The sequence below is a fragment of the Anguilla rostrata genome, chromosome 5 (genome assembly GCF_018555375.3).
Source record: "Anguilla rostrata isolate EN2019 chromosome 5, ASM1855537v3, whole genome shotgun sequence".
In the NCBI taxonomy this organism is placed as follows: domain Eukaryota; kingdom Metazoa; phylum Chordata; class Actinopteri; order Anguilliformes; family Anguillidae; genus Anguilla; species Anguilla rostrata.
In genome coordinates this window covers 63,453,780-63,480,997 of record NC_057937.1, presented here as the reverse complement: position 1 = coordinate 63,480,997, position 27,218 = coordinate 63,453,780, and the positions used below count along the sequence as shown (strand labels likewise).

At 43.1% G+C, this 27,218-nt stretch overlaps 2 protein-coding genes across 3 annotated transcripts in view; one reads left to right on the top strand and one right to left on the bottom strand.

Moving 5' to 3' along the window:
• Window positions 1-13,122, bottom strand: part of LOC135255946 (titin-like) — a 222,530-nt gene extending 209,408 nt beyond the window's left edge. Inside the window, exons 1-4 of the mRNA XM_064337783.1 lie at window positions 12,847-13,122; window positions 8,443-8,736; window positions 4,863-4,871; window positions 4,056-4,319 (exon numbers count right to left, since the gene is read on the bottom strand). Of these exons, the coding sequence (XP_064193853.1) occupies window positions 4,056-4,319; window positions 4,863-4,871; window positions 8,443-8,736; window positions 12,847-12,883 (604 nt within the window). The 5' untranslated portion in view covers window positions 12,884-13,122. The remainder of the gene's footprint in view (window positions 1-4,055; window positions 4,320-4,862; window positions 4,872-8,442; window positions 8,737-12,846) is intronic.
• LOC135255947 (T-lymphocyte surface antigen Ly-9-like) overlaps window positions 1-27,218 on the top strand; it is a 227,919-nt gene that overhangs the window by 193,449 nt on the left and 7,252 nt on the right. The window lies entirely within an intron of this gene.

Here is a 27,218-nt window from a genome sequence, read left to right as displayed (position 1 = left end):
ACGTTAAGTTCATACAGCAAAAATACACTGCATTAAAAAATAACCAGATTGACACACTGGTAAACACACATCTTGCATGTGGCTTTGAAAGAGAGCAGGAGAGAGAGAGTCTGCGTGGTATAGTATAGAAACTGATGGAATAGTCTTTGTGGTCCCTTCACTTGCTACTGCATGTCTTTCCACTTGGTTGTGCTTTCTGGCTAATTAATGAACATAAGTTAATAGCTTATTTTTATTAATAGTAGTGCCAATGTACCAAATCATCACCTTTTCCTATGATTGAATAAACATTTTAGCTGTACTGCGTCTTTCCTGTCTCCTTATTTAGCCTCTATAGCAGGATCACTGAGTTAATCAACTAATATGCAGTTAATTAACTACAGGCACCCAGCACTGGCCAGTAAATCAGTGAAAATCTCATAAATCAGTTTCCAGTGAATTTCATCCTCTGTCCAGAGGAGGGGCACAAATTTGTACATGCCCCCCTGATGGGCATGCTGGTGAGCCCTGGTGACAGTAATGTGCATTTCATCACAGACACACCTACAGCCGACAGTACTGTACCTGCAGCACAGACACACCTACAGCCAATGATACTGCACCCACAGTACAGACACACCTACAGCCGACAGTACTGTACCTGCAGCACAGACACACCTACAGCCAATGATACTGTACCCACAGTACAGACACACCTACAGCCGACAGTACTGTACCTGCAGCACAGACACACCTACAGCCGACGGTAAATGGTAAATGGACTGCATTTACATAGCGCTTTTATCCAAAGCGCTTTACAATTGATGCCTCTCATTCGCCAGAGCAGTTAGGGGTTAGGTGTCTTGCTTAAGGACACTTCGACACGCCCAGGGCAGGGTTTGAACCGGCAACCCTCCGACTGCCAGACGACCGCATTTACCTCCTGAGCTATGTCACCCCGACGGTACTGCACCTGCAGCACAGACACATCTGCACTCTATAAAATATTTTACTGCTTCTATTCAAAAACATTAGGCAGCAAATTTGAGGTTTTTGAGTCATTTCTGCCACATACCATGGACAGCCAAACACACTGCAGGAATAGGCCTGCTCAGAGACAAACAACATGGACAGCCAATCACACTGCAGATATATGGCTACACAACAGTGTACACATTGTTGATTGATTGTAGACACATAACACTTCTAAAGAATCAGCAGATTAAGAAGGGGACCGAGATGAGCCAGTCTCAGAGCAAAAGCCACTGTAAACTGAGAATAGAAAGGTCACATGACTATTTAAACAAACTGGAAACAAGCCTCTTTCTCTGTAACTGTGTGCTGGATCCATATAAAATTAGTGAAATCAGAGCAAGTTTCTGAGGGAGAGGAGTAATGAAAGAAAAGCACTGGTACTGTTGGCTTTGTCCTGATACTGAATATAACTGAAACATTATTTAACCACAGAGATGAAGAATCTCGCACAGGAGAGACCTGGTCCTGTATTTCAGTACTGACTAAAATCCCAGCCCAGCTCTCTCAACCTGCCACCAAATTCTCCCCTGACTTAATTGGCTAAAAAATGCTCTCCACCTTAGCCAGGGCCGGCTTTAGGCATGGGTGACATGGGTGGTCCCCCAGGGCGTCATCCGTTGGTAGGGCGCAAACCGGGAGGGATAATTTTTTCAATCATTGCACCCCGCAGCCGCCTGCCCGGGTCGCCCCCTCCTCTCTCCTAATCACACACGAGGATACACACAGCGCACACAGTCACCATCAATCATCCCTTTTTCAGAGGGAGTGCCAAGTGCGCATGATTGCATCATTGACGTCACGTCATCCCCGTCCTCTCTTCAGATTAGACGAGACAGCTAGCTAAGCCCACCTGTTAAGTGCCTGAATTTTAATGTTATATCATAAGAAAACAACAATGAACAACAAAGTTGTCAGGGGCAGAGGGGAGAAAACGGAAAAAGGAAGAGGAGGAGAAAAAATCCCAATATAATGGTGAGTTTGTACAGTTGCTAAATTTTGATGGATACAGACTATTTGTTTGTCATCAAAAGGAAGCTAACATTATATCAGCTAGCAAGCTAGCGATTTTTATGCTAAATTGTCCTCGGTATTTTCTGTGCACTATATGTAAGGAATAAACCACGACAGGATGTCCCGTTATTAGAAAATAATGTATGGCGGGGGTGGTGATGCGGCCGAGGCGAAGCCGAGGGTCGCTTAATGCAGCCCCAAAGTAGGCTACATTATTTTCCAATAACGAGACAGCCTGTAGGGGTTTATTCCACTTATACAACGGGTTACCAGCAATGACTATATATGGTTACTTTATATTTATTGATTTTTATCTATTTTTATTTTTATCAGCTGAAAGTGAAATTCTTCCGCGGGCGTTTGGGCATATTATTTTACCGTTGTTAAGCAAAAACCTGGTCGTTAATTCTAGGAAAACAATGATTCTATCAAGAAAAAATAGTTCCTTCTCGTTTTATACCATACAGTTAGCACCAATTTTGGTCATTTTTGTCATTACATTATTTAATGAAACTGCATGAAACCATAAGACAATCAAATTCATCTCCCTAGCACTGTCTTGCTTTTTAAATGGTGTGGTCGCGCAGTGTAGACATAACGTCTAACGAGTTTTGAATGCCAGCTAGCTTTATGACAGGTTTGCTGTCACTTGTCACTGACCCAATATTAAAATTCTTGGTTTTAGGTCAGAATGGTCTCACAGCATGCTTGTTATCCCGGCTAGCTAGCTAGCTAGCTATTGAATAGTATTAAAAACAGCGGTTACTGTAAACGCAATCGTTCACAAACATACGGGTGATGAAAATGCACCCAGTAGCCATGAGTTAAATGCGGAAGGCCTATTCTACTGTCCAAATAAGGGACGATTCCGTATTTTGCGGGATGGTTGGCAACTGTAAATAAAGCTACCAACAATAACTAGAAATGTGATTCAACATTGTCATCAATTGTGAAATTGGACATTGAAAAGGGGAGGGGATGTAACAATAATTCAAAAGCGAAAGAATAATGTTGCTGTTTAAACTGCTTTAGAATGCTGGATTTCTGGTGTTGCATTGATTTTACAACCTGCATGATTTCTCGTGTAATTTGTGTGTTGGCTGGATTGGGAGTGGGGGGGGGGAGCGGCACCTCACATAAGTTCGCCCAGGGCAGCAAATAGGCTAGAGCCGGCCCTGACCTTAGCTAATGTGTGGTGAGCATTCTGGTGCAAAAAGGCGACTGTCCATCACCCAGGTGGGGGCTACACATTGGTGGTGGCTGAGGTGAGTTCCCCCTGATCACTGTAAAGCACTTTGAGCAGCTTTAAAAAGTGCTATTAATGCATGTTTCATTCATTCACTCATTTCTGGAGTACAGAGGTGCAATGCTGCCATGAAGAGTTGTTATTTTATCTCATTAGAAAACATCAGTAGTTATCATAAAATATTACGTTATTAGAAAATAACTAGTTATCTTTCTTAAAACTTGCTATTCTGAAATAGACTCATTTCATTAATAGGAAAAAATACAATTTTGCCTCAATGTGCTTGTAGCTCGTGCTGGAATACTTCACCAACACAGACGATGTGTGACCTCACCAAGCATTACAGCCTGTCCTGAGGTCTCTGATTGGCCACAGTGAGTCCACACAGATGAATTTTCTTGTATTTATTTTGATGTATTTTATTACAGACAAGATCCATGATTAACTGCTTTTGGTAAAAACACATACTGGTGAGCCTAGATTTGATTATTTTTGAGGGAATCTTTTTAGTGTGAATTTTTGGGTCAAAAGAGCTGCCACTCAGAGAACACAGGTCAGAGTTCATTTTCAGGGATCAACAGGGTGACTGAACATCACGTGATGTAGCAATAGAGAAAAGGAGTAAAGCACAAATAACAGAATTAATACTATCTCTCTTTCCCCCCCCAAAAAATAAACCACAAATAACTTCGCTCATTTTAGAGCATTTTTCGCCCCATTAAGAACTAGTGTGCATGGATGTGCATAGGTGTGTACAGGTGTGACTGAGGTGCAGTAAACTCACCTGTGCAGTGGGCCCCCACAGTGAGAGAGTCTGATGTCTCATTACTGACTGAGTTCCTCGCCTCACAGGTGTACATTCCACTTCTCTCCACAGGCACAGGCAGAACCAGATGTGGAGCACTTTCCACAGGTGAGGTGACGTATGGCTTCTTCTCACCCTCTCTGTACCAGGACAAGGTCACTCCTGTCCCTCTCTCCACAGAGCACAGCAGAGTGCAGGGGTATTCATCACCAGTGACACTGACATGGGGTTTTGATACAGGAACTGTGCAGAGAGAACAGAGTGAGATAGTGAATACAGCTTGGAAAAACCTTATTAATGTGGTATAATTATGTGTATTAATTTGATTGATTCAGCTCTGTGGAAAGAGAATAGGGTCAGAAAATTCAAATTGAGCAACATTACCATTTAATAGTGTGGTAAAGGTAGTCAAATCCAAACTTTAACTAAACAGGTTAAATAAACGTGCAAAGATGATTTAACTGTTATGCCCAATGTGACAGGCAGCCTGCAATCCTGTGATTACGGCATCATTCCTCCAGTTAAGGCATGTAATTATAACATCATCACTACTGGTAAGCCACCTCATTATGACATAATTCCTAAAGAAGAACTGTTCGTACCACCTACAGTTTCAGCGCAGTACTTTGAACAGAAAATCCAATATGGCAATAACATGTGACCTGTACAGAAAGCCTTCATGGAAAAGTTACTTATGTTGACAGAAAGAATTATTCATCTTTTAAATCATAACCACGGTATTAATCCTAACCGCAGAGGGTAAGAACATTTTGCTAGGTAACTCACCATTGTCGTCTAGGCACAGCGGTCAAAAGTATTTCCGAGAACATGTGAAGGAGATGATAATATATTAAACCTGTTAATATTCGCCCCCTAGTGGAGCAGACGCCCGCGTCAGCGATTTTGACAGTTGACGGTTTTTAATGTAATAAACGGCGATAATGAAAGGATTCCTTCCAAGTCTGATATCTGAGTACTCTTCAGAGCACGAGCTCGCCGTTGGCGCAGCCGCAGTCTGAGCGGGTCGTTCTCGGTTCAGCAGGATCGTAAACCTGCAGCCATTCAAACAATCCGCCTCTCAGAACTAACATGATGTCTCTGCGCTTTCAGCCAAGAAACAGTTTACCAATACGGGGACCACAAAACTTTCACTATAACAAAAATGTATCTTCCCTTACACGAAACATTGTATTCAAATTAATGACAACTCACACATGCATTCGTTTTATGTTAGATATTAGAATATATACTTTTTCCAATTAATAGTCAGTTTGGTAAGTTACCTTTAACTTTATGTCATTAACACCACAAACAAAGCAACTCGTCTAACAACAAAGTATTTCGTTATTACGTTTTATCATAAAAGGAGGATAAGATCCAGGCTAAATCGCAAAGGTAGCTGGTCAGCGAGAAACCCTAAAATCACCACCACCACGCAGGTAAACCGCAGGTCCCGGCTACTATTTGCTATATCATGGACTCCAGAAACCTACGTGCATATGACTGAAATCAAACGCTACTGACCCCACAGTTAAGCTCTGTTACTCCGGATCTTACCAGCGCGCCATCAAAACCTGTTCCTAACAAGAGCTGAGAAACGATCGCAAGTAATTATAATTGAAGCTCTCCTGCCGGATGCGCACAAAGTTGCGCAACGTGTATACTTACACTACGTCTGATCTTATTATGCGACGGTGATTTTATTGCGCACGTGTATTGTTTTTTTTTTATATTGATAGATATGAAAATGCTCATTATTGTACTCGTTTACGAGGGAATTAGGGGGGTTAGGACAGCAGTCGGTACAGCGAATCGCCAAGGTTCCGCAAATCTGCAGTAAACGGGGACGAGCTGGCTTCTGCATTTCTAAACAGCGCCCTTCGATAAGAGAAGACCAGAAATATTACTAACGTGCCGACCGCTTAAAGTACTGGAGATTAGCAGCTACACAGACCTATGTTAACCGTTTTCCAAACGACATGATTTTATTTATTCACTTTGTAGCTAAATGTCCAACACCGTTTTATTTGCCATTTGCTACTGGTGTTGGGGGGAGGGGAGGGGTGTATTACAGAATAAGGTTTTTTTTTTACTGTTAGCCAGGTCACGTGATATAATTGCCATGTTAGATTAAAAAATGTAAGAATTATATTTAAAAACTATTCACCATCCAACCACTCAGTCCTTATGAAGCAAAGCACTGTCTTGTAGAAATACTCTTAAAGAGAGGAACAGGTAACGAGACGCGCGAGGTCAGACCTTTGATGGTATATGTCGTTACTAACAAACTTAAATAAGCAGTACCGTATCCCCGAATATGTCCGCCTTGCCCTGTACTGTGACTGTCTTCGACAGAATATTCAATACTTTCCCTTTTCCCAGTTGAACTTACACCCTTGGGTTAGTTGGAATGTAACCTGCTGCTTTCTAGTTTGACGATGTCTTTTATTGTACTTAGATGTTTTCTGTCCAATTTGCAAGCTTACCAACATATTTTTTTATTTTTTATCAAAATGTATTATTCAATTGGTAGAAAATCTACACAATCTACAGGCTAACGATACCTTACAGATCGGAGTTCATTTTGGCACGTTATACAAAACCAGCAAATGCTGAACTATACAATACATTGCAGGCATTTAGAAGACGCTCTTATCCAGACCGACTTACATAACTTTTACTATCTTTAATTGGTGTGCGTTATGATGTGAACATTATTCACTTTCCCACTCATAAATTACACGTGTACATCATAATATTGGCGAGATTAAGATCCGACTTTCTAAACTCGAAAAGGACTTAAATGTTAACTTCTTAGTCCTAATCTGATCTATTTGGGGGGGGGGGGGGGGGGGGGGGGGGGGTTATAAACAAAGGAGGTAAATGATCCAACTGCAGGATTTTACGCAATCGTCGTTATGTGTGAGAGCAGGCAGTACTGGTAGTTAACACTGTCGAAGTCAGTCTAACTAGAAGAGGTTCCTGTGCGTTATTATGAGCACTTTTACGCGCTGCAGCAGTTCTCCGCATCCAACCATAAACCCTTTTCCTGGTATAATTTCTTGAAAATCATACATGCTCTTACCGGTCATGTTCATACTGCGATCTTGCTCGTGGTTGTGTGTTTATGGTGCAACCAATACCCGGCTGTGAAGAGTTTGAAGTTGAGTTTAAAACGTTGTAGCTGATAAAATCGGAAGCATTATTCTGTGATGTCCGCCCGCTCACGTGATGCCATTAGTGGCGTCTGCTTTGCCGCTTCAGTTCCCGTATGCGTAAATACTACTACTCCCTGAAATAAAGTATTTTGGAAATGGAATTTGACCAGAAAGGAGGATAAGCAAAGCATCCCTTCAATTTGGGAAGCTTGGAGAGCCAGTTGGGGAGGTTTGGGTGAAGTTTTTTAAGGCGAACACACCTGTTGAATGTGGCTGCCTGTACGCGCGCACAAATGCGCTTTGATGTAGAAAACATTCTGCGGAACAACTGTAAAACGTTATTGTTATTTATGTATCTGTTTATGGCTGTGATAATAAATAAACACGGAATTAAATATGATGGATTTTACTTTATTAATGCAAATTCTGTTTTGTATTAGGTGTATTTTATGTGTCGTAGATCAGACAGGCACAGATGCTGATGAACCAGATTTGATGGTTCAGAGGTTTCCTGCAGTTTGAGGCTCTGACTGTGCCTGTACTGTCTGTACTTATGAGGATATGAGGATTTATTTAAGACCTGTTATAACAGGTGCACATGGACTTTTAGGGGCTTTGGAATGGTAACAGGTTAGAACAGTTATGCATACAAATTAAAGACAGCATATAATCACATTACAGTAGAGAAGTCTCACGTCTGTTTAATTTTACAAAGTGAAACTAGTGAAACAAATATACATACATTTAGCCTTATAATTATACAGAGTATCCCTTTCAGATAGCTGTAATATACATTTATTTCAGAATGTTGTTCTTAAAGTGTGAAACTCTCATTCCTGACAGAGTTAAAGATCTGCCCTCTGATCAGTGGTCTTGGTGACAGTAATGTGCTGCTGCTGTTGCTGCTGTACTCAGTTTATCATAGGTACATGACCTGAGACCCCTGATCCCTGTTACAGGCGTTTATTATAGGTCTGTTCTGGTATAATGGGCTATAATGGTACAGCAGAGAGCCAAATGATTATAGTGATCAGATAAGATCCATAATCAAAACTGCTGCTGCTACTGCTACTACTGCTACTACTACTATTAACAACAATAACGGTATTATGTTTCAAACATACACAGACACAAACACACACACACACACACATCCTCACACACCACAGTATTAGTAATACTATAGACACAGACACAGTGGTACTTACTGTACACATTCAGCTGGAAGACTGTATTTATGTTCTGGTCTGTATTCTGTACTTTATACTCTCCAGAGTCCTCCATCTTCAGCCCAGAGAGGGAGAAGAGTCCAGTGCTGCTGTCCCACTGCAGTCTGCTGCTGAACTTCTCATTACGGGGTGTCGTAAAGCTACCGCTAGTCACGTCTCCAATGGTGACACTGCTGTGCATCAAACTCCCGCCCTTTTTCACTGCAGCTGGGAACTCTATGCTCTTTCCCAGAATTCCGTTCAGCTCCACCGACTGGCCAAACACACTCAGTGCTGGAGACACAGAGACAAGCCACCATCAGCGATGAGCACAAGGTAATGCATGCAGTAATGCATCCTATGTTCAGTTTGGGTCAAATTGACCCGTTTCAAATTTTTAGTAAACAAGGAATTACACTTTTGAGAGATCAATTTCATTACCTGTGACTAAACCACTGTAAATTTGGTTCTTGGTTTGGAATTGACTTAAAGATCATATATATTGAGTACTTTAGTATTAACTTCATTTCTGTATTAAATGTATCACATTAAAACCCAGTACAGACCTGGGTATATCTGAGCAAGGCTAACAGTTTCACAGGTGCGAATAAGTAAACAGAACACAAGGGCTCAGCACCACATTAAGAGCGTCTGCATGTTCTCCTTCCTCTATATCAGGGACAATAAAATATCAGTGGTGATGTCATAGTGGGAGGAAAGGGAGGGCTCTACCAACCAGAGTACATTGAAACAACCAATAGAACAAGTGCTTCATCCAGCCCCTCCCTCCTGTATCCACAGCATCATAATGCTTCCTGCTTCTCTTTCATTCCTGCGCACTCATCATCCCCCCAGTACTCCCCTCCCCCCAGTGCACCCCCCCCCCCCCCCCCCCCACCCACCCATACGCAGACGGGGAGAGGTGACCTGCTGGACTCTCACCTGCATCAGTGAGTGAACCTGTCAGCACTCAGCCGAAGGGAAGAGGAAGAAATAACCAAACCACTCCAACCTGACTCTCTACATTCCTCTGCAGAGTTAGTGGGAAACTCTCTACATTCCTCTGCAGAGTTAGTGGGAAACCCAGGCTCAGAAAGTAAAAGTCCTCCCCAGTAATTTGTCCCAATCATCTGGATGTGTGAATTAGCACAGTGTGCAAAACGGTGATGTGAATAATGAGATGGATTTAGGAATTGTTATTCAAGAGTTCCTCTGGATAAGTTTAGCTTCTGCTAACTGCTTAAATATAAAAGTTAAACATCATTTTGTGTTAATTTATTTTACTGTACTGGTTTAAGGTCCATATTGGATGATGTTTTTAGGTTGGTTTTTAGGTCTGCTAAATAACCCTTTTTCCCTTGGGACCCAGGGCTCTGGTCATAATACAGGGAAGAGGCTCTCTACCTCCTCCTCCTCCCCCTCTCCCTTCTTCCTCTCTCACATGCAGCTCTTCTTTCAACATTCAGTTTCTACATCCTGTTTGCAGCTTTGATTCTTCTTCACACCATACGCTTACATGTAAAAAAAACACTGATGATGGATGTGTGTAGATAAGCTGCATGTAAAAGGTTGGGTGTGTATAGTTACTTATGGAAGGTTGGATGTAGATAGTTGTTGTGAAAGGCTTCTGTGGATAAATGTGGTGTGGAGCTGAGATTGAATATGCTGGAATTTTGCTCCAGGGTCAGCACAGATTTCACAGAGGAGGGTTGAGCTTTATAGTGAAGTGGAAAACACAGAGGAAAGGGTAGAGTCAATGCGTTCACACTCCACCACCCACACATGATCAGCAGCAGATGCATATTTTAACTGTTAATCTGATCACAGCTGAAGAGCAAAACCCAGCAGCACCGTGCTTCCTGCTGCAGCCGCTCCTGCTGGTTTTAGAGTGTGAAGGTAGCTGGAGCAGTTGTGTTTGTAATGGGTCATACGCCCAATCTCCTGCTCTTAAATATAATATCAAATGTGGTTTGTAGTGTAGAGCTGCGGTGTATCTTACAGATACAGTAATGTCCTGAATTATGCACCGTTATTAATGACCTGGTGAAGTCAACTTCCCAGTTCCACAGAAGTGGAAAGTAGAATCTTATCTAATCTAAATGTGGAGGAAGTTTAATCTGAGCTTTCCTTAATTTACCCTGAACTGTGAGTGTAACAGAATGGGAGCTTCGCTGTCTTTAGGAGTGTTCATTTTGTTCTTCCCACAGACCCACAGGACCAGAGTGGATTCAGTAAAAAAACAGGTTTTGCCAGTGTGAACACCTGTTATTCATGTATAACGTTAGGCAGTTTGGCTCATCTCCTTATAGTGGGCTGTGTGTGTGTGTGTGTGTGTGTGGGTGTGTGTGTGTGCGGGCGTGTGTGTGTGTGTGTGTGCGCGGGCGTGTGTGGGTGTGCAGGTGTATGCGGGCGTGTGTGGGTGTGCAGGTGTATGCGGGCGTGTGTAAGTGTGTGTCGGTGTGTGTGTGTGTGTGCGGGCGTGTGTGTGTGTGTGTGTGCGTGTGTGGGCGTGTGTGTGTGTATGCGGGTGTGTGTGTGTGTGTGTATGCGAATTTGCGTAACGCTTCAGCCAGGTGAACAGGGCCGTTATCTCTTCTGATAGAGTAAATGTTTCATAACTGAGTTCTGATGGGGCTGCAGAGACAACAGTGCAATTTACCTGTCATATAAGCAGCTGTGTGCGTTTAATTACTGATAGATTCACTTAAAAAAACAAAACTGCGTAACCACCTGAATAACAGCTAAGTATGCCAATCTCTTCTGTGAACATTTTAAGATGTGCAGGTGTTTCACGTTCCAGAGCCGGACCAAATATTATCTGTTAAGAGTTTAATTAACACTGTTAGAGTTGAATTGACACTGAACATTTTACTGTGTATCACAGACCAACAGTAACCCGATAACATCATTAAATTTGTTTGGTATTATGCAGTATACCCATTACGTTTTATCATTGCCTTGATGTGAAATATTTCATTAGGCTTACACGATAAGAGGGCTTCAAAAATATAAATACGAACCTTACAGAGGTGACCGAGCCTTTGCGATAGCTGCCCCGAATTTCTGGAACAGCCTACTTTTCACATTGAACTGCTCAAACCCTAGAATCTTTTAAGTCGCTGCTGAAGACCCACCTCTTCTCGTTGGCATTCAATTCGAGTTGAACTTGTTGCCTTGTTTTTATCTTCTATATAATTCTATATAATTCTTTTATTACCATGTTTATTGTTTCCTTTTATTCTTATTTTTATTACTTTTATATTCATTTGTGGTATTTTAAGTCTGTTCAAGCACTTTGGTCAACTGTGGTTGTTGTAAATGTGCTATATAAATAAACTTTGACTTGACTTGACTTGACTTGGAGCGCACTAAAGGCTAGAATTAACATTCTGGCTCAAAGTCGTAAACAGGAAAACGGGGGCGGTCTTTTGGCAGTCTTTTCATCATCGGAAGAAGTTTTGGCAGCAGTCCGATGCTTCAGCATAATATTCTATTCAATCTGCAACTGACGTGCTGGAGCCGCGCGCTTTCCCGGACTCCGGGATGAGAGCTGCGCCATCAAGGTTCTATCGCGACAGATTCGTATGCGATACAGAAATAGCCAGCATCGTGTATAGTTAATGTTCTATAGAGAACGGTTTTAGTTCTATTTTAACAACGATTTGACTTGTGAATTGCGCGATGTCATATATTTAAATCTGTGTAAACTGTAAAACGTGACGTGTTTTTTATTGTGCCGCTCCGTTATGAAATGTTCGCATAAAATCGTGTTGCTTTGGTAGGCCTAAATAAAAAACATCTGAATCATAAATAACGTGTACAACTTATACAAATTCTTAGAAACCAGAAAATGATTCACAATTCCCAAATATATAATCTCAAATATTGGTTAAATTAAAATTTTCCGGGTTTGCTTAACAAAAAAGTAGCACCACCAAAAAACTATTCATAACCTGTCTCTCCGCTCCGCCCTATCCACATTTTTAAAGCGCACTGGGGGTTAATGCAGCGGGTTCGCTGGGTACAACGGACACATTGTAAGATTAGGTCGGCAGATGCAGCGCACAGCAGCCTCTGACCGTTGCGGCTGCTAACTAACGACGTGTCGACCGCAGTTTCATACAGTTTTGCAACAGAGAACTGGTAGTTAACGACAGATCCTAAATTTATCCAACGGACAGCGGAAAGCAGAACCTACATTGATTTCAGTCTGTCATATGCGCAGAATTTTCGTTAGCAACAAAATCACATCACCCGGTAATCTGCGTCACATATCTACTTTCGTTTTTCTTGCTGCGGCAGCTTTAGTGGTTTAAAAGCTAGCCAGAGAGCACCTTTATTGAAACAGTAATAGGCCGTCTGGCGCGCTCGTTCAGCACAGTGCGGAGGCAGCTGTCTTATTACCTGTGGTAAAAATTAGGCATGTTGAGAAGATCCTCATGTTTTCTCCCCGCTGCGGTCTGATGCTGCTGAGTGGTTCAGGTCATCCCCTCTATCCGCGCGCAGCAACCGTTGTGATGCCACGCCTTTTACCCGTCGCTACACGAGCCGCACTTCAGAGTCTCAGGCTTCCGGGCGAGAATGACTCACATCGCATCCTTTACGGATTTTATCTGCGAGCGTTTTTATGACCCTTTCGTATCACTTACGACAAATCACGTGAAAACCACAGGTGAACGCCCACCATGTGAAGAGTACATATGTGAACTATAAAACTAATCCCATAGTTCCCCTTTATAAGATGCGAGCGGAAAAACGTACTGTAACCTATGCTTTGTGACCTTTGTTCCATTTGTTCTATTTACTTGTGAAAATTGTAGTTCACATTTGGAAAAGTCAGTTACCCGTGAAAATTTGAAATACCCAAGAACATAGGCCAAACCTTAGGCTTACCAAAATCAAACGTTTGGAACATAATTGAGAAGAAAAATGTAATGTAATGTAATGTAATGTAAATGTAATGTAAAGAAAGAGAGCACTGGTGAGCCTGGTAAGGAAGACCTGTATAGTTGATGACCAAATAATTCTCACCATAATGAAGAAAAAAAAAACACCAAACACCTTTCCAACAGATCAGAAACACTCTTTGGGAGGCAGGTGTGCAGACCACTAGTTATCTGCAAAAACAGGATGGCGTAGAGTTTTGGAGATTCACTTGTATCAGAATTTTTATTTATTTATTTATTTATTTAACCTTTATTTAACCAGGTAAAATCAGTTGAGAACCAATTCTCATTTACAATGATGACCTGGCCAAGAGGCGTCAGCAACAGAAAGTAGGTAAAATAAACACAGTCAGCACAAAACGACGCATACAGTACAGACACAGTGCAGTACAACATACAGTATGACACGACAGTACATAAGAAACGGCAAAAGACGGCATAGGTAAATAAAATAAATCAAAAGTGAATAAATAAAATCAATAAACCAATAAATAAACACTATGTGCAAGAGAAGGTGAGTTACTGGATATTCTTTGTACAGTTGTAACGGGAGAGAGAGTGAAGAGAGGGCTGGTCAGCAGGTGCAGCAGTCAACTATGACCTGTTGCAGATTTTGTTTGAACATGTCGAGAGATGTGAGAGCTGTGAGTTTGAGTGTGTTTTGTAGTGTGTTCCAATCATTTGCAGCGGCAAAACGAAAGGAATTACGGCCAAAGACGGTACGGACTTTTGGAATGATGAGCATTATGAAATCACTGGATCTTAAGCGGTAATTGCTGTCAGAAATGTGCAGGAGGTTTGAGAGGTAGCAGGGTGTCTTTCCCAGAAGTGTTTTATAAACTAATTGCAGCCAATTTTGTAGCCGCCTGGTATGAAGGGAGGGCCAATCCACCAGATTGTAGAGATCACAGTGGTGAGTGGTGAAGAGTGCGCATGTGGCAAAACGGATTGCTGAGTGGTGGAGTGCGTCGAGCTTGCTAAGGCTGCCCTTTGATGCCATTTTATAGATTATATCACCGTAGTCAAACAGAGGAAGGATGGTCATTTTCACAAGAGTGTATTTGGCGGAGTGCGTGAAAGAAGCCTTGTTTCGATACAGAAAACCAAGTCTAGCTTTGACTTTAGCCAGAAGGTTATTGATGTGAGTGTTAAATGAGAGAGATGAGTCCAACCAGAGGCCAAGGTATTTATAGGAGCTGACAAACTCCAGTTCCAAACCATCAGCACTGAAAATCTTAGGGGGGCTGGAGATGTTGAGATTTTTCCAGTGAAACAGCATACATTTGGTCTTTTTGGAGTTGAGGAGCAGGTGGAGGTTGTGGAAAGACTGCTGGATGGAGGTGAGGCTTTGTTGAAGAGTGGACACAGCAGCATGGAGTGAGGGGCCAGCTGAATATATGATAGTATCATTAGCATACAGATGTATCTGGGAGCTACCAACGGCCTTGTCTACCTCGTTAATGTAGATGGAGAACAAGGTTGGGCCTAAGATGGAGCCTTGAGGCACACCTTTAGTGATGGAAAGTGGTTCTGACGTGATGTTTTCAGTCTTCACCCTCTGGACACGATCAGCAAGGTAGCTGGCAAACCAGTTGCAGCATCTGCTGGACAGGCTAATGCTACTAAGTCTTTGCAGGAGGATATTGTGGTCGACTGAGTCAAAAGCCTTGGCTAGGTCTATAAAAGCAGCTACACAGACTTGCTTGTTGTCCATGGCGGTAACGATGTCGTCAAGGACCTTCAGGGTAGCGGTGATACATCCATGGCCTGTCCTAAACCCAGACTGCAGGTCAGACAGAATGTGATTAGAGTCAATGAAGTTAATTAGTTGTTTATGAACCAGTTTCTCTATGACTTTGGCCAGGCAGGGCAAGATGGAAATTAGCCTGTAGCAGTTCGGGTCAGAGCCAGAGCCTCCTTTGAAGAGGGGGAGAATCATGGCAGATTTACAGTCAAGGGGGAATACAGACAGTTGAAATGACAGGTTAAACAGGCTTGTAATGGGGGCAGCAATAATATGAGCGGCTGCTTTTAAAAACACAGGGTCAAGCCCATCAGATCCAGTTGACTTGTTTGGATCTAACTTAATGAGTTCATCCAGGACTTCCAAAACCATTACAGGTTGAAGGGAGAAGCTGTTAACGCTGGATGATGAAGTAGGAGTATGAGTTGAGGCAGTGTTAGGAGCAGCTGCATCAAAGACATGCGATGACTTCACGAAGTGGTGGTTGAAGAGCGTGGCCATGCGTGGTTTATCATTAAAAACAATTTCACCGAATTTCATAGAGGTGGGTAGATGAGGAGAAGCAAGTTTGTTTTCCATGGACTTGACTGTTTTCCAGAACTTCTTGGCGTCAGATCCGCAAGCTGAGAATTTCTCTTTTTGGTTTTGTTTCTGTATTGTCTGAAGGCCAGCCAGTCGGCAGGAGACTGAGAAGACCTAGCTCTCCGCCATAAGGCATTTTTTAGTTGGATCAGAGCAGCCAAATCGTGAGTAAACCAGGGGCTGTAACGATTCTTGGTCCGGAATCATTTAAGTGGGGCGTGTTTATCAATGATAAGGCTAAAGGTATTCTTGAAATAAGACCAGGCATCATCCACATAGGGGATAAGGTTGATTCTATCCCAGTTCACAGCTGCAACATCATGTAGGAAGGCTTGACTGTCAAAGTTTTTCAGTGAGCGCTTGGTCGTAATCACTGGTGGGCGTTTCACAGGCCAGAGAGGCCAGAGCAAACGCATGCAATGGCAAAGTGGTCACTCAAGTCTTGACTGAAGACTCCAGTTTGATAGTTTGATGGAGTGTTAGTGAGAATAATATCAGTCAGTGTGGCAGCTGAGGGTGATTTCAAATTGTGTCTGGTTGGCTCAGTAATAAGTTGAAAGAGGTTTAAAGCATCAAATTGCTATATGACTAAATCTGGGGGGTTGATCATATCCCAGTTTAGATCACCCAGAAGGACAAACTCATAGGAAATGTGAGGGGACAGAAGTTCACCAAGAGCTGTTAGTGTACATGCTGGAGCTAAGGGTGGTCTATAGCAAACAGCAACAGAGAGAGTGACATTTTTTGACAGTTTAAGTTTCAATAGTAACAGTTCAAACTGTTGCTTGGGGACTGACTTAGACAATGTTACAGAACATTGCAAATGGTCTTTTACAAAGATAGCCACACCACCTCCCTTAGTGGATCGATCCTGACGAAAGACATTGTAGCCCGGTATTTGAATTTCAAGATTAGAGACACTTTTCTTAAGCCACGATTCAGAGACAGCCAGAACATCAGGGTTAGCAGTATGCACCCAAGATTTTAAATAATCAAGTTTTGGCAACAAACTACGGATATTGACATGTAAAAAGCCCAAAGATTTGCGTTCACAAAAATCATTAAACGACAGACTAGAGGCAGTAGGGCCTTGAATAGCAGGTCCTGGGTTTGGGTGAACATTGCCAGAGACAAACAACATGAGAATGATTAACCCACGTCTGAAAACAGTGCCAAAACATTGCATTTGTTTATCTTTCACTGAGGGATTGGTCAAAATTAATGAGGAGTCATGGAACTGATGCAATAACATGTAAGAGTACAAATGAATAAGATTCAATACACACCGAGTAGGAAGTCCAAAAGTCTTTGTAATCCAGAAGGAAGAAACGTCCCTGGATGATAAACCGAAGTCCAAAGTACCACCACCATTGGAAATGATGGCAGACTCTTGCGTGTACCTGCTGAAAAAGCAGGTTGTTTGAGCCGATGTGTGCCAAAAAATAAAAAAGATTGTAAGCCGAAAAGGCAAAGAAGGTTTTAGTGGATAAAACATGTCCAATCCAATAACAGAGGCCCAGGCTGTGGCTAGCAGAGGAGGCCCAGGCTGAAGCTAGCAGAGGAGGCCAGGCTGTAGCTGATAGAAGAGGCCCAGGCTGGAGCTGGTAGAGGAGACCCAGGCTGTAGCTGGTAGGGGAGGCCAGGCTGTAGCTGGTAGAAGAGGCCCAGGCTGTAGCTGGTAGGGGAGGCCAGGCTGTACCTGGTAGAGGAGGCGCAGGCTGTAGCTGGTAGGGGAGGCCCAGGCTGTAGCTGGTAGAGGAGGCGCAGGCTAGAGCTGGTAGAGGAGGCCCAGGCTGTAGCTGGTAGAAGAGGCCCAGGCTAGAGCTGGTAGAGGAGGCCCAGGCTGTAGCTGGTAGAAGAGGCCCAGGCTGTAGCTGGTAGAGGAGGCCCAGGCTGTAGCTGGTAGAAGAGGCCCAGGCTAGAGCTGGTAGAGGAGGCCCAGGCTGTAGCTGGTAGAGGAGGCCCAGGCTGTAGCTGGTAGAAGAGGCCCAGGCTGTAGCTGGTAGAGGAGACCCAGGCTGTAGCTGGTAGGGAAGACCCGGGCTGTAGCTAGCAGAGGAGGCCCAGGCTGTAGCTGGTAGAAGAGGCCCAGGCTGCAGCTAGCAGAGAAGACCCAGGCTGTAGCTAGCAGAGGAGGCCAAACTGTAGCTGGTGGAAGGCCCAGGCTGTAGCTGGTAGAGGAGGCCCAGGCTGTAGCTAGCAGAGGAGGCCAAACTATAGCTGGTGGAAGGCCCAGGCTGTAGCTGGTAAAAGAGGACCAGGCTATAGCTGGTAGAGGAGACCTAACAGCAGTAAAATTATCTCCCTTTTGGGTAGTTCTAAGAAGCCAAAATAGCCAAAAGAGAAGCCAAAAAAGAGTCAGGGGTGTACCTCTTGATTAGATGTAAAAAAGTCACTTTCCTTGGCTGGATTATCAGTATAAAACACAGATAAAACGCAGATAAAACAAAAATAAAGTTAAGAGCTCACATGCAGGCACACAAACAAAGGACTGGGCTGGCGGCCATCTTGGATGAGAATGATGGCAAGAGCAAAGTGTGGAGGTCAAAAGGAACTGCCCAAGATCCAAAGCACCCCCTCATCTGTGAAACATGGTGGTGGGTGTTATGGTTTGGGCATGTTTGGCTGCCGTAGGTACTTGCAAACTTGTTTTCATTGATGATGTAACTGCTGATAGCAACACTAGAATGAATTCTGAGGAGCACAAAAGCAGCTTATCTGCTCAAGTTTAAGCAAATGCCTCCAAACTCATTGGACGGGAAATGGGGGGACTATGTGGATCACAGAGTATGTCCTTGTCCCAAACATTATGAAGTATATATATATATATATATATATATATATATATATATATATTTATATCCATCCATCCGTCCATTTTCTAACTGCTTGATCCAGATCAGGGTCACGGTGGCAACAGGGCAAGCAGAGCAGCTCAGACATCCCTCTCCTCAGTGACTTCCACCAACTCATCCCGGTGGATCCCAAGGCAATCCCAGGACAGTCTTTGGATATAATGCCTCCAGTGTGTCCTAGGTCTACCCCTGGGTCTCCTCCCTGGTGGCCGTGCCCGGAACACCTCCAGAGGGAGGTGCCCAGGAGGCCTCCTTATCAGATGCCCAAACCACCTCAACTGACTCCTTTCAATGCGTAGGAGCAGTGGCTCTACTTTGAGACCCTCCTGAACAGCTGGGCTCCTCACCCTGTGAAGGAGAGTAAGCCCTGCCACCCTACGGAGAAACCCCATTTTGGCCGCTTGTATTCACTCTCTCTCTCGCTCTCTCGCTCTCTCTCTCTCTCTCTCTATATATATATATATATATATATTCTTAAAAAAGAATTCTATCACTCAAAATGAATCATTACCTTTGTTTATTATGTTCAAGTACATCTCAACAACTATTAACAGCAACAAAATTCAGACTTACTTTAATTCATTAATCTGAGTGTCTCTGTGTTTGTGTGTGCAGGGGAGTTACTCTCTAAACATACGAACCCCCTCCCGCTCCTTTTAAAGCAGAGCCCTCTGTAATTCATCCTGCTGCTCTTTCGCCTGGTAACAACGGCGGGGACGCATCAGTTTGAGTTCCAAAATGGAGTCAGAGAAGCGGAATAGCAGCTTGAATACAAACGGAGCCATTTTGGATGTTCATTCAGTCAAAAGAGAACCACAAAGATGCAAGTACTTGTTTGATCAAATTTAGCCACTTCAGATATTTTGTGGCCAAATATTTCCATACCTACATTATACACCCCCCCCCCCCCTTACCTACATTATACACCCCGCCCCCCCCCTCCCCCTTTCAGGGAACCATAATGTCATGGTATGGCTTGGGCATGTATGGCTGCTTCTGAAACAGGCTCACTTGTATTTATTAACAATATAACAGAGGATGGCAGCAGTGGGATGAATTCCTGATATTGGACTCATTTCCATTTGCTTAGTTTATCCATCCTTCCTTCCTTTCCTGGTGTCCTTTCCTAGTATGGAAGGCCGAGGGTGTCAAAAACACATGAGATCATGCGGGTATATTCCAATCGCTTATTTTTACCTCTTTAGACAGCGAATTACAGTTTGTTGTTAATAATTGTTATTCCATTATGATTAATAATGAATTTTCCAAGATATCAATTTCACACATTTTTGCCTGTTTGACGTTCCTTACTCGGAAAGGAAGGAAAGGACAAATAATTGGAATGATCCGTGTCTGGCAGTGTACGAATTCCTCGTCAATCTCGTCAGCTGGCAGTTCATTCTGCAATAAGGCAGTGACCCCAAATGCACTGTGACCCACGGGCCGAAGGTAGGCTCCAGACACAGAGCGGATATGGGGTACTTTTTACTGAACACGAGAGCAAAATAACAAACAGGTAAACGCAAGAAAACTTGAAAAACAAAAAACCACAGGAGCACATGAGTGGCAGTCAAATATCTAAAAGAATACTAAAACTAAACAAAAACGCAACTCCAACAGACCAGGTAATCTAAATGAACTAATCAGACACAGGTGGAAACAATGAAACTAACAATAGAATAATGATGAAACAAATAGGGCAAAACACAGAAACAAGGGAAATGAAACATTGCATAGTAACAGGTCAAAACATATTTGTTCACACACGCTTAAGTGTCCATCACCATGGCAATGGTTCAAAACAAGCTTTTCACTTGTCAAATAAATTGTCCTTTTGTCCTCGTTGGGTCAACAGCACCAAAGCTCACACTCCGTGGATAATCAGTAATCAAGTCTCCATCTTTATGAGGAAACGCTTAATGGACTCCTGGGAGTGAGCTAGTGTGTAATTTATTAGAATGGAACCAGAATTCTTTGTATTCAACAAACAGGCTTGAACAAGCTTAGAATAAATATTGAAGTGTTACTGGAAAAGCCTGAGGCAGATTCACATGTATTATCTGTGTAAACAAGATACTACCACAAGCAAGGGATTCTGTGGAACCAAATCAGTCTGATATACTCTGCCAAGTGTGTATGATGTTGGTAATGTTATGATCAGCCCTAGTGTTTGGATTATCAAAATAGTACAGCAAAGTAGGTTCCAGAACAAAGAGTATGCTCTACAACGAACCGATGACATAATAATAATAATAATAATAATAATAATAATAATAATAATAATAATAATAATAACAATGACAACAACAACAATGACAACAATACACGTTACTCCAAAAGCATGTTGCTATTGATTCTAGGTAAAACCTAGTAATGTTTCATTTAAATATATATTTTGATCACATTCAAAAATCTATATTGTTAGTTGAAGTAAACTTCAAGTCATTGAGCCTCATAATCGAAGGGGGGATACGTCTGCAACATATCTTGATCAGTTCAACTATAGTTGGGCGTTTTATAAGCCTTTTCGAAAAAAGTGCATCTATAAGGCAAGGGTGCCCCCACGTGGCAGAAATCGAATCGGCAAATGCAATTCTGATGCGAGAATTAAATAACCTATCCTTTTTCAGTTAAATATCCTCCCACATTAACCCTGCGGTGAAAACAATACCACCTTTTTTTTCCTGTTGAACTAACAGCTTTCGGTTGGCTTCAAAGGTGCAAGATAAGTGTTTAGGGAAAATGTTTTCTTCGACATACAATTAGGCCTAAATTCTAAATTATGCTATGCAGCATCAGCTAGTTTATCTAGCATGTCTAAATGTAGCCTACAGGATATTTAAACCTGCTGAGAACCAGGTTCAGCATGCAGTGTTTAAATTTACCTGTTAAAATGAGTAGCTGTGACATAATTTTCACAGGTCTTATCTATCAACCCACTGTCCTGCGGTTCGTATATCAGTTGTTAGTTGTTAAAGTTAGTGATGTAATACTTTTTCTGGCAAGGGATTTTATGTCACTACATTGAAAGTAGAAGAAGTAGAAAGGGTTTGTATTATGTGCACTGAATATTTATTTTTATTCCCCTTACCAGCAGCTTTACCACCCTGTTACTTTCCCCAGCCTGATGGCTGAGCGCCAAGCAGGGCTGCAGGTTACTTCTGAAGCTAAGCAGGCTGGGTTTGGTTACTACTGAAGCTAAGTAGGGCTGGGTTTGGTTACTACTGAAGCTAAGTAGGGCTGGGTTTGGTTAGTACTGAAGCTAAGCAGATTGGGTTTGGTTAGTACTGAAGCTAAGCAGACTGGGCTTGGTTACTACTGAAGCTGAGTAGGGCTGGGTTTGGCTACTACTGAAGCTGAGTAGGCTGGGATTGGTTACTTCTGACGCTAAGCAGGCTGAGCTTGGTTACTACTGAAGCTAAGCAGGCTGGGATTGGTTACTTCTGAAGCTAAGCAGGCTGGGCTTGGTTACTTCTAAAGCTAAGCAGGCTGGGTTTGGTTAGTACTGAAGCTAAGCAGACTGGGCTTGGTTACTACTGAAGCTAAGCAGACTGGGATTGGTCAGTACTGAAGCTAAGCAGGACTGGGATCGGTCAGTACTGAAGCTAAGCAGACTGGGATTGGTCAGTACTGAAGCTAAGCAGACTGGGATTGGTCAGTACTGAAGCTAAGCAGGACTGGGATCGGTCAGTACTGAAGCTAAGCAGACTGGGATTGGTCAGTACTGAAGCTAAGCAGGACTGGGATCGGTCAGTACTGAAGCTAAGCAGACTGGGATTGGTCAGTACTGAAGCTAAGCAGGACTGGGCTTGGTTAATACTGAAGCTGAGCAGCACTAAGCAACATGTGCACAGTATTATTCATTAGCCTGGCATTGTTAGCACAGAAGTCGTAGTGCAGCTCTGAGTGAAACAGAAACTGCCACACAGCAGCCCTGCGTCTGGCACATGCCCAGCCTGGAGGAGGAACTGAGTTCCAAACAGACAGAGTCGGGGGGAAACAGATGGACCCAACAGTGCTTACTTCCCCTTTATCCCTGGCAATATTGCAAATGTGCAATACCAGCAAAAGCACTAGAATCAGCAGACTAACCCCTCTGGTGAGTACTTATTGCAAAATCAGACTCAACACTTTGCCTTTTGCTTGAAACATGTGAAGGATGTGGAAAAACCTATTTTCAAAACCCCACTGCTGCTTTTGTGTTTTCTAACAGTTCTGTTGGATCCATTTTGAATATTTATATAAGACCTCTTAGTAAGTTCTGGATTTTGCAGATCTGTAGAAAAAAAGAAAAATAAGATGGAGGCAAAACTGACAGAGTAATAAAGCTGTAAAGCAGACACTGGTGACGCGCTCAAAGTTAATTATGTACACTAAATATTAGAATCTCTATGAGCTGCCATCAGTGTTGGAAACCGGGGCGATTATTTCCAGAAACTCATCCACTGAAGGAATGCATTTATTGCAGGAATGTTTACAGCCCTGTGAAAATCATTTATGGACATATGCAGTGGTCACAATACAGAAACGATGCATACAGCAAACATCATCTTTATTTTTAATATGAAAGGTTTGGATTCTCAGGAGTGTGGGGTGCCTGACCAAGGCGGGAGTGAGATTTTACACGTCTACCCTGTGGCTTCAGTAAAACACTGAAAACGAGCTTCCCGTTCAGTCTCCCTACCATGCAGTCAGGGGTTTTTGCTTTCCTGGCACAGGAAAATAAAAGGGAAATAAAACATAATTAGAAGTAGGGGATGAAAAAGCAGTCATTTTAGAACTGAAGGTTGATCATATACAAAAGCAGCCATGCAAGCTGTCCCTTTATAATAGGCCTAACAGAGGCAATGAGACTAATCACCCTCAGGTGTGTCAGGTGTGTTTGTTTAATGAGCTTATTCCTTTGTGTTGGGTGTGCTTGTTTAATAAGGTTATTCCTTATCACCCTCAGGTGTGTTGGGTGTGTTTGTATAATGAGCTTATTCCTTAGTGTTGGGTGTGCGTGTTTAATAAGGTTATTCCTTATCACGCTCAGGTGTGTCAGGTGTGTTTGCTATGTGAAGCTGCTGTCCATGGTCCTGAATGCTATGGAATCTAAAGGATCAGCTGACAGGGATCAAACTGCAGGCTTCTCAGCTCCTCCTACCTACCCCCCCATATCATATTTTATCACATTATCAAAACTGCCATAGAAAAAAAAACATTTTTTTGTGTTTTTTTAATGCATATGCAGCATTGAACTGAATTTGACTGTGCTGGGAATCATCTCGAGTTAAGTGGAGAAATAGAGCTGTGCAAATGCATCAGTACGGAAGCCCGGCGTTTAGAGCCGGGCTCTGCAACCCTAGTGCTGGAGAGCATGAAGCTCTGCTGGTTTTTGTTTTCATCTTAAAAATTGTATCACATTCAGATGCAAGCAACCAGGTTGAAGTGAGTTGACTGCACAATAAACTGCTCTTATTGATTAAAAGGGGCAATGAAAACCACGATCAGGATTGCAAACTCCTCTTCGGGAGTGTTGGAATGTATATTTAACTTTAGAAAATGTCAAGCATAAATACTAACTCTTATTTTCACACTTATTTATTTCTTGTATCAGCTATTCTTATATTCATTTGTTGAAAATGAAGACCAAAAACTTCAGTATCACTGGGCTCTAAAACTGTTATAACTTACCAACATTGCTCTATGAACAACTGTTTTTCCCCTGCCAGGCTTGTAAGATTTTGTCAAATTTATGGTGTGGCAGCACTAAATCCATTTGAGATTATTATTTTTTAATTAAAATGTAATTTCAATAATCTTATTAAAATCTCTCATTGATTGATTTTAATTAGAGTAAACTGGTGTGTTTGCACAGCTGCACTTTACCCATAACCTCCCACTGAATCCGCTAAGACCTGCCATGACGCAGTCAGTAACATTTTCTCAAAGTGTGGTTTCATACACTCTACACATATGATGGCTATGATAAGCCCTTTAAAGGGGTTCATCTCCTTATCACAGTGAATGTGTTGCAGGTCAGAGCATCCTGTCCGTGGAGAAATCTAGATGATGAAAACTTTCCGTCCATCGTGCGTTGGGTTTGTGTGTCACTCGGCCTTAAGATGAGGTCGTGTTCTTCGGGCTGCTTGCGGTTAGCGGCTCGATACACGCTTGCTGCTAAAGCAAGTGGAACAACATACTTATTGAGAAGGCCTGAGACAGGAAACGAGCATCTGGGTCACGATCACAATGAGGACAAAGCAGCTGTGGCTTCACACCTTCAGCATCGCACAGATCAGACTTTATAAACCCACGTTCTGAAAGGAATTTAAAATAGAACCAGAACTGGCTGTGTTAAAAGAAGCATGGTTCTCAGTTTCAATAAAGGAAATAATGACTTTTTAAAAAAAAATAACAGCAGTAGCAGAGCGTTAGTATGAGGGACGATGACACCAGCCCTGGGTTCAGCCGAGCGAACCTGGCCCCTGATATGGAAACTGAACGGCTTTAAGTACTCTTTATGGCGGGAAATTTACATTTAAAAAGATGTGATTGATTTAAAGGAGGCCAGTGTCTGGCTTCCCTTTGAGATTCCCTCAGTCTGTCTGACAATTAGTAGGGGGTGTAGTGGTCCAGTTAGTAGGGGGTGTAGTGGTCCAGTTAGTAGGGGGTCTAGTGGTCCAGTTAGTAGGGGGTCTAGTGGTCCAGTTAGTAGGGGGTGTAGTGGTCCAGTTAGTAGGGGGTCTAGTGGTCCAGTTAGTAGGGGGTCTAGTGGTCCAGTTAGTAGGGGGTCTAGTGGTCCAGTTAGTAGGGGGTCTAGTGGTCCAGTTAGTAGGGGGTCTAGTGGTCCAGTTAGTAGGTGGTGTAGTGGTCCAGTTAGTAGGTGGTGTAGTGGTCCAGTTAGTAGGGGGTCTAGTGGTCCAGTTAGTAGGTGGTCTAGTGGTCCAGTTAGTAGGGGGTCTAGTGGTCCAGTTAGTAGGGGGTGTAGTGGTCCAGTTAGTAGGGGGTGTAGTGGTCCAGTTAGTAGGGGGTGTAGTGGTCCAGTTAGTAGGGGGTGTAGTGGTCCAGTTAGTAGGGGATGTAGTGGTCCAGTTAGTAGGGGGTCTAGTGGTCCAGTTAGTAGGGGGTCTTGTGGTCCAGTCTCCAGAGGGCTGGCAAGGAACTCTGCTGTTAAGGAAGTCTCCTTAGTTGGTGGCACAAAGGCAGCATGAACCTAAAAGTCAGCAAGTTGACTACCAATAGAGATATCATGAGTCCGAATTATTCTTTACCAAAAATGGGGAGGGAAAAAACAGAAATGCACCATTCACTCAGAGCCATAGAGCCAGGGTTTGATAAAAACCATTTAGGCGACGTCATAGTGCAGAGACAAGATAGGACAGTATTCACTGACGCCTCTATTGCTGCTGCAGCTGGTGAACCACACTGGGAAGTGAGCTGCTCCCCAAAGCTCCACAGCAGAGAGGGGCCTGTACCCCATTATCCACACTCATCTTTCACTCTGCACTTCTCATCTTCTCCTCTAGAGGCCACTGTTCCTACTGCTGGTCCTCTGGTGGCATGAGGGTCCAGCCAGTGGCTTTCGGTTTCCCTGACTCACAGTTGTGTGTGTTTGTGCATGCCCGTGTGTGTGTGTGCACGAGTGTGTGTGTGTGTGTGTGTTTGTGCATGCCTGTGTGTGTGTGTGCGCGAGTGTGTGTGTGTGTTTGTGCATGCCCGTGTGTGTGTGCGCGCGAGTGTGTGTGTGTGCATGCCCGTGTGTGTGTGTGTTTGTGCATGCCCGTGTGTGTGTGTGCGTGAGTGTGCATGTGTGTGTGTGTGTGTGTTTGTGCATGCCCGTGTGCGTGTGTGTGCGCGTGAGTGTGCATGTGTGTGTGTGTGCATGCCCGTGCGTGTGTGTGCCTATGCGTGTGTGTGCGCGTGCATGTGTGTGCGTGTGTGTGTGCATGTCTGTCCATGCAGGTGCATGCCCGTGTGTGTGTGTATGTGCATGCGTGCACGCCTGTGTGTGTGTGTGCGTGTGTGCACGCGCACGCCTGTGTTTGCGTGCGTGTATGTGTGTCTGAGTTTGTGGTGTGATGTGGTAGGGTGGGGTCTAAGAGAGCAGTTTAGATTCAGGAAGTCCAAGCTGCAGTTTCGGCCAGTGAAACCCTTATTTCAGACAACATGAGAGCAGCCGTTATTCTGTTATATACCTGTTTGAGTTCAGGTAGGACCCTGTTATACTCTTATATACCTGTTAGAGTGCAGGTAGTACTCTGTTATACTGTTATATACCTGTTAGAGTGCAGGTAGGACCCTGTTATACTGTTGTATACCTGTTAGAGTGCAGGTAGGACCCTGTTATACTGTTATATACCTGTTAGAGTGGAGGCAGTGTACAGTAGCTTTTTAGTTTAGTAAGGCATTTTTTTCAGTATTGCAATATTTACAGGAAAATTAAGCATGTATAATTAAAACTGAGAGAACTATCAAACCCCAGTCATGTTTTCAAGTGTTTAACGGCATAGCTGCGTCTTATTCTGCTTTTTTTAGGACAGTGGCACGCTCCTAATCGGCTGTACTTCCTTCATTCTCTGCTCTCTCGTGTTTCCGTTTCTGAGATTTATTGTAAAATCATTCATTGGAATTTAAACGACTGGGGAAAACGCTAAAACGGTTTTG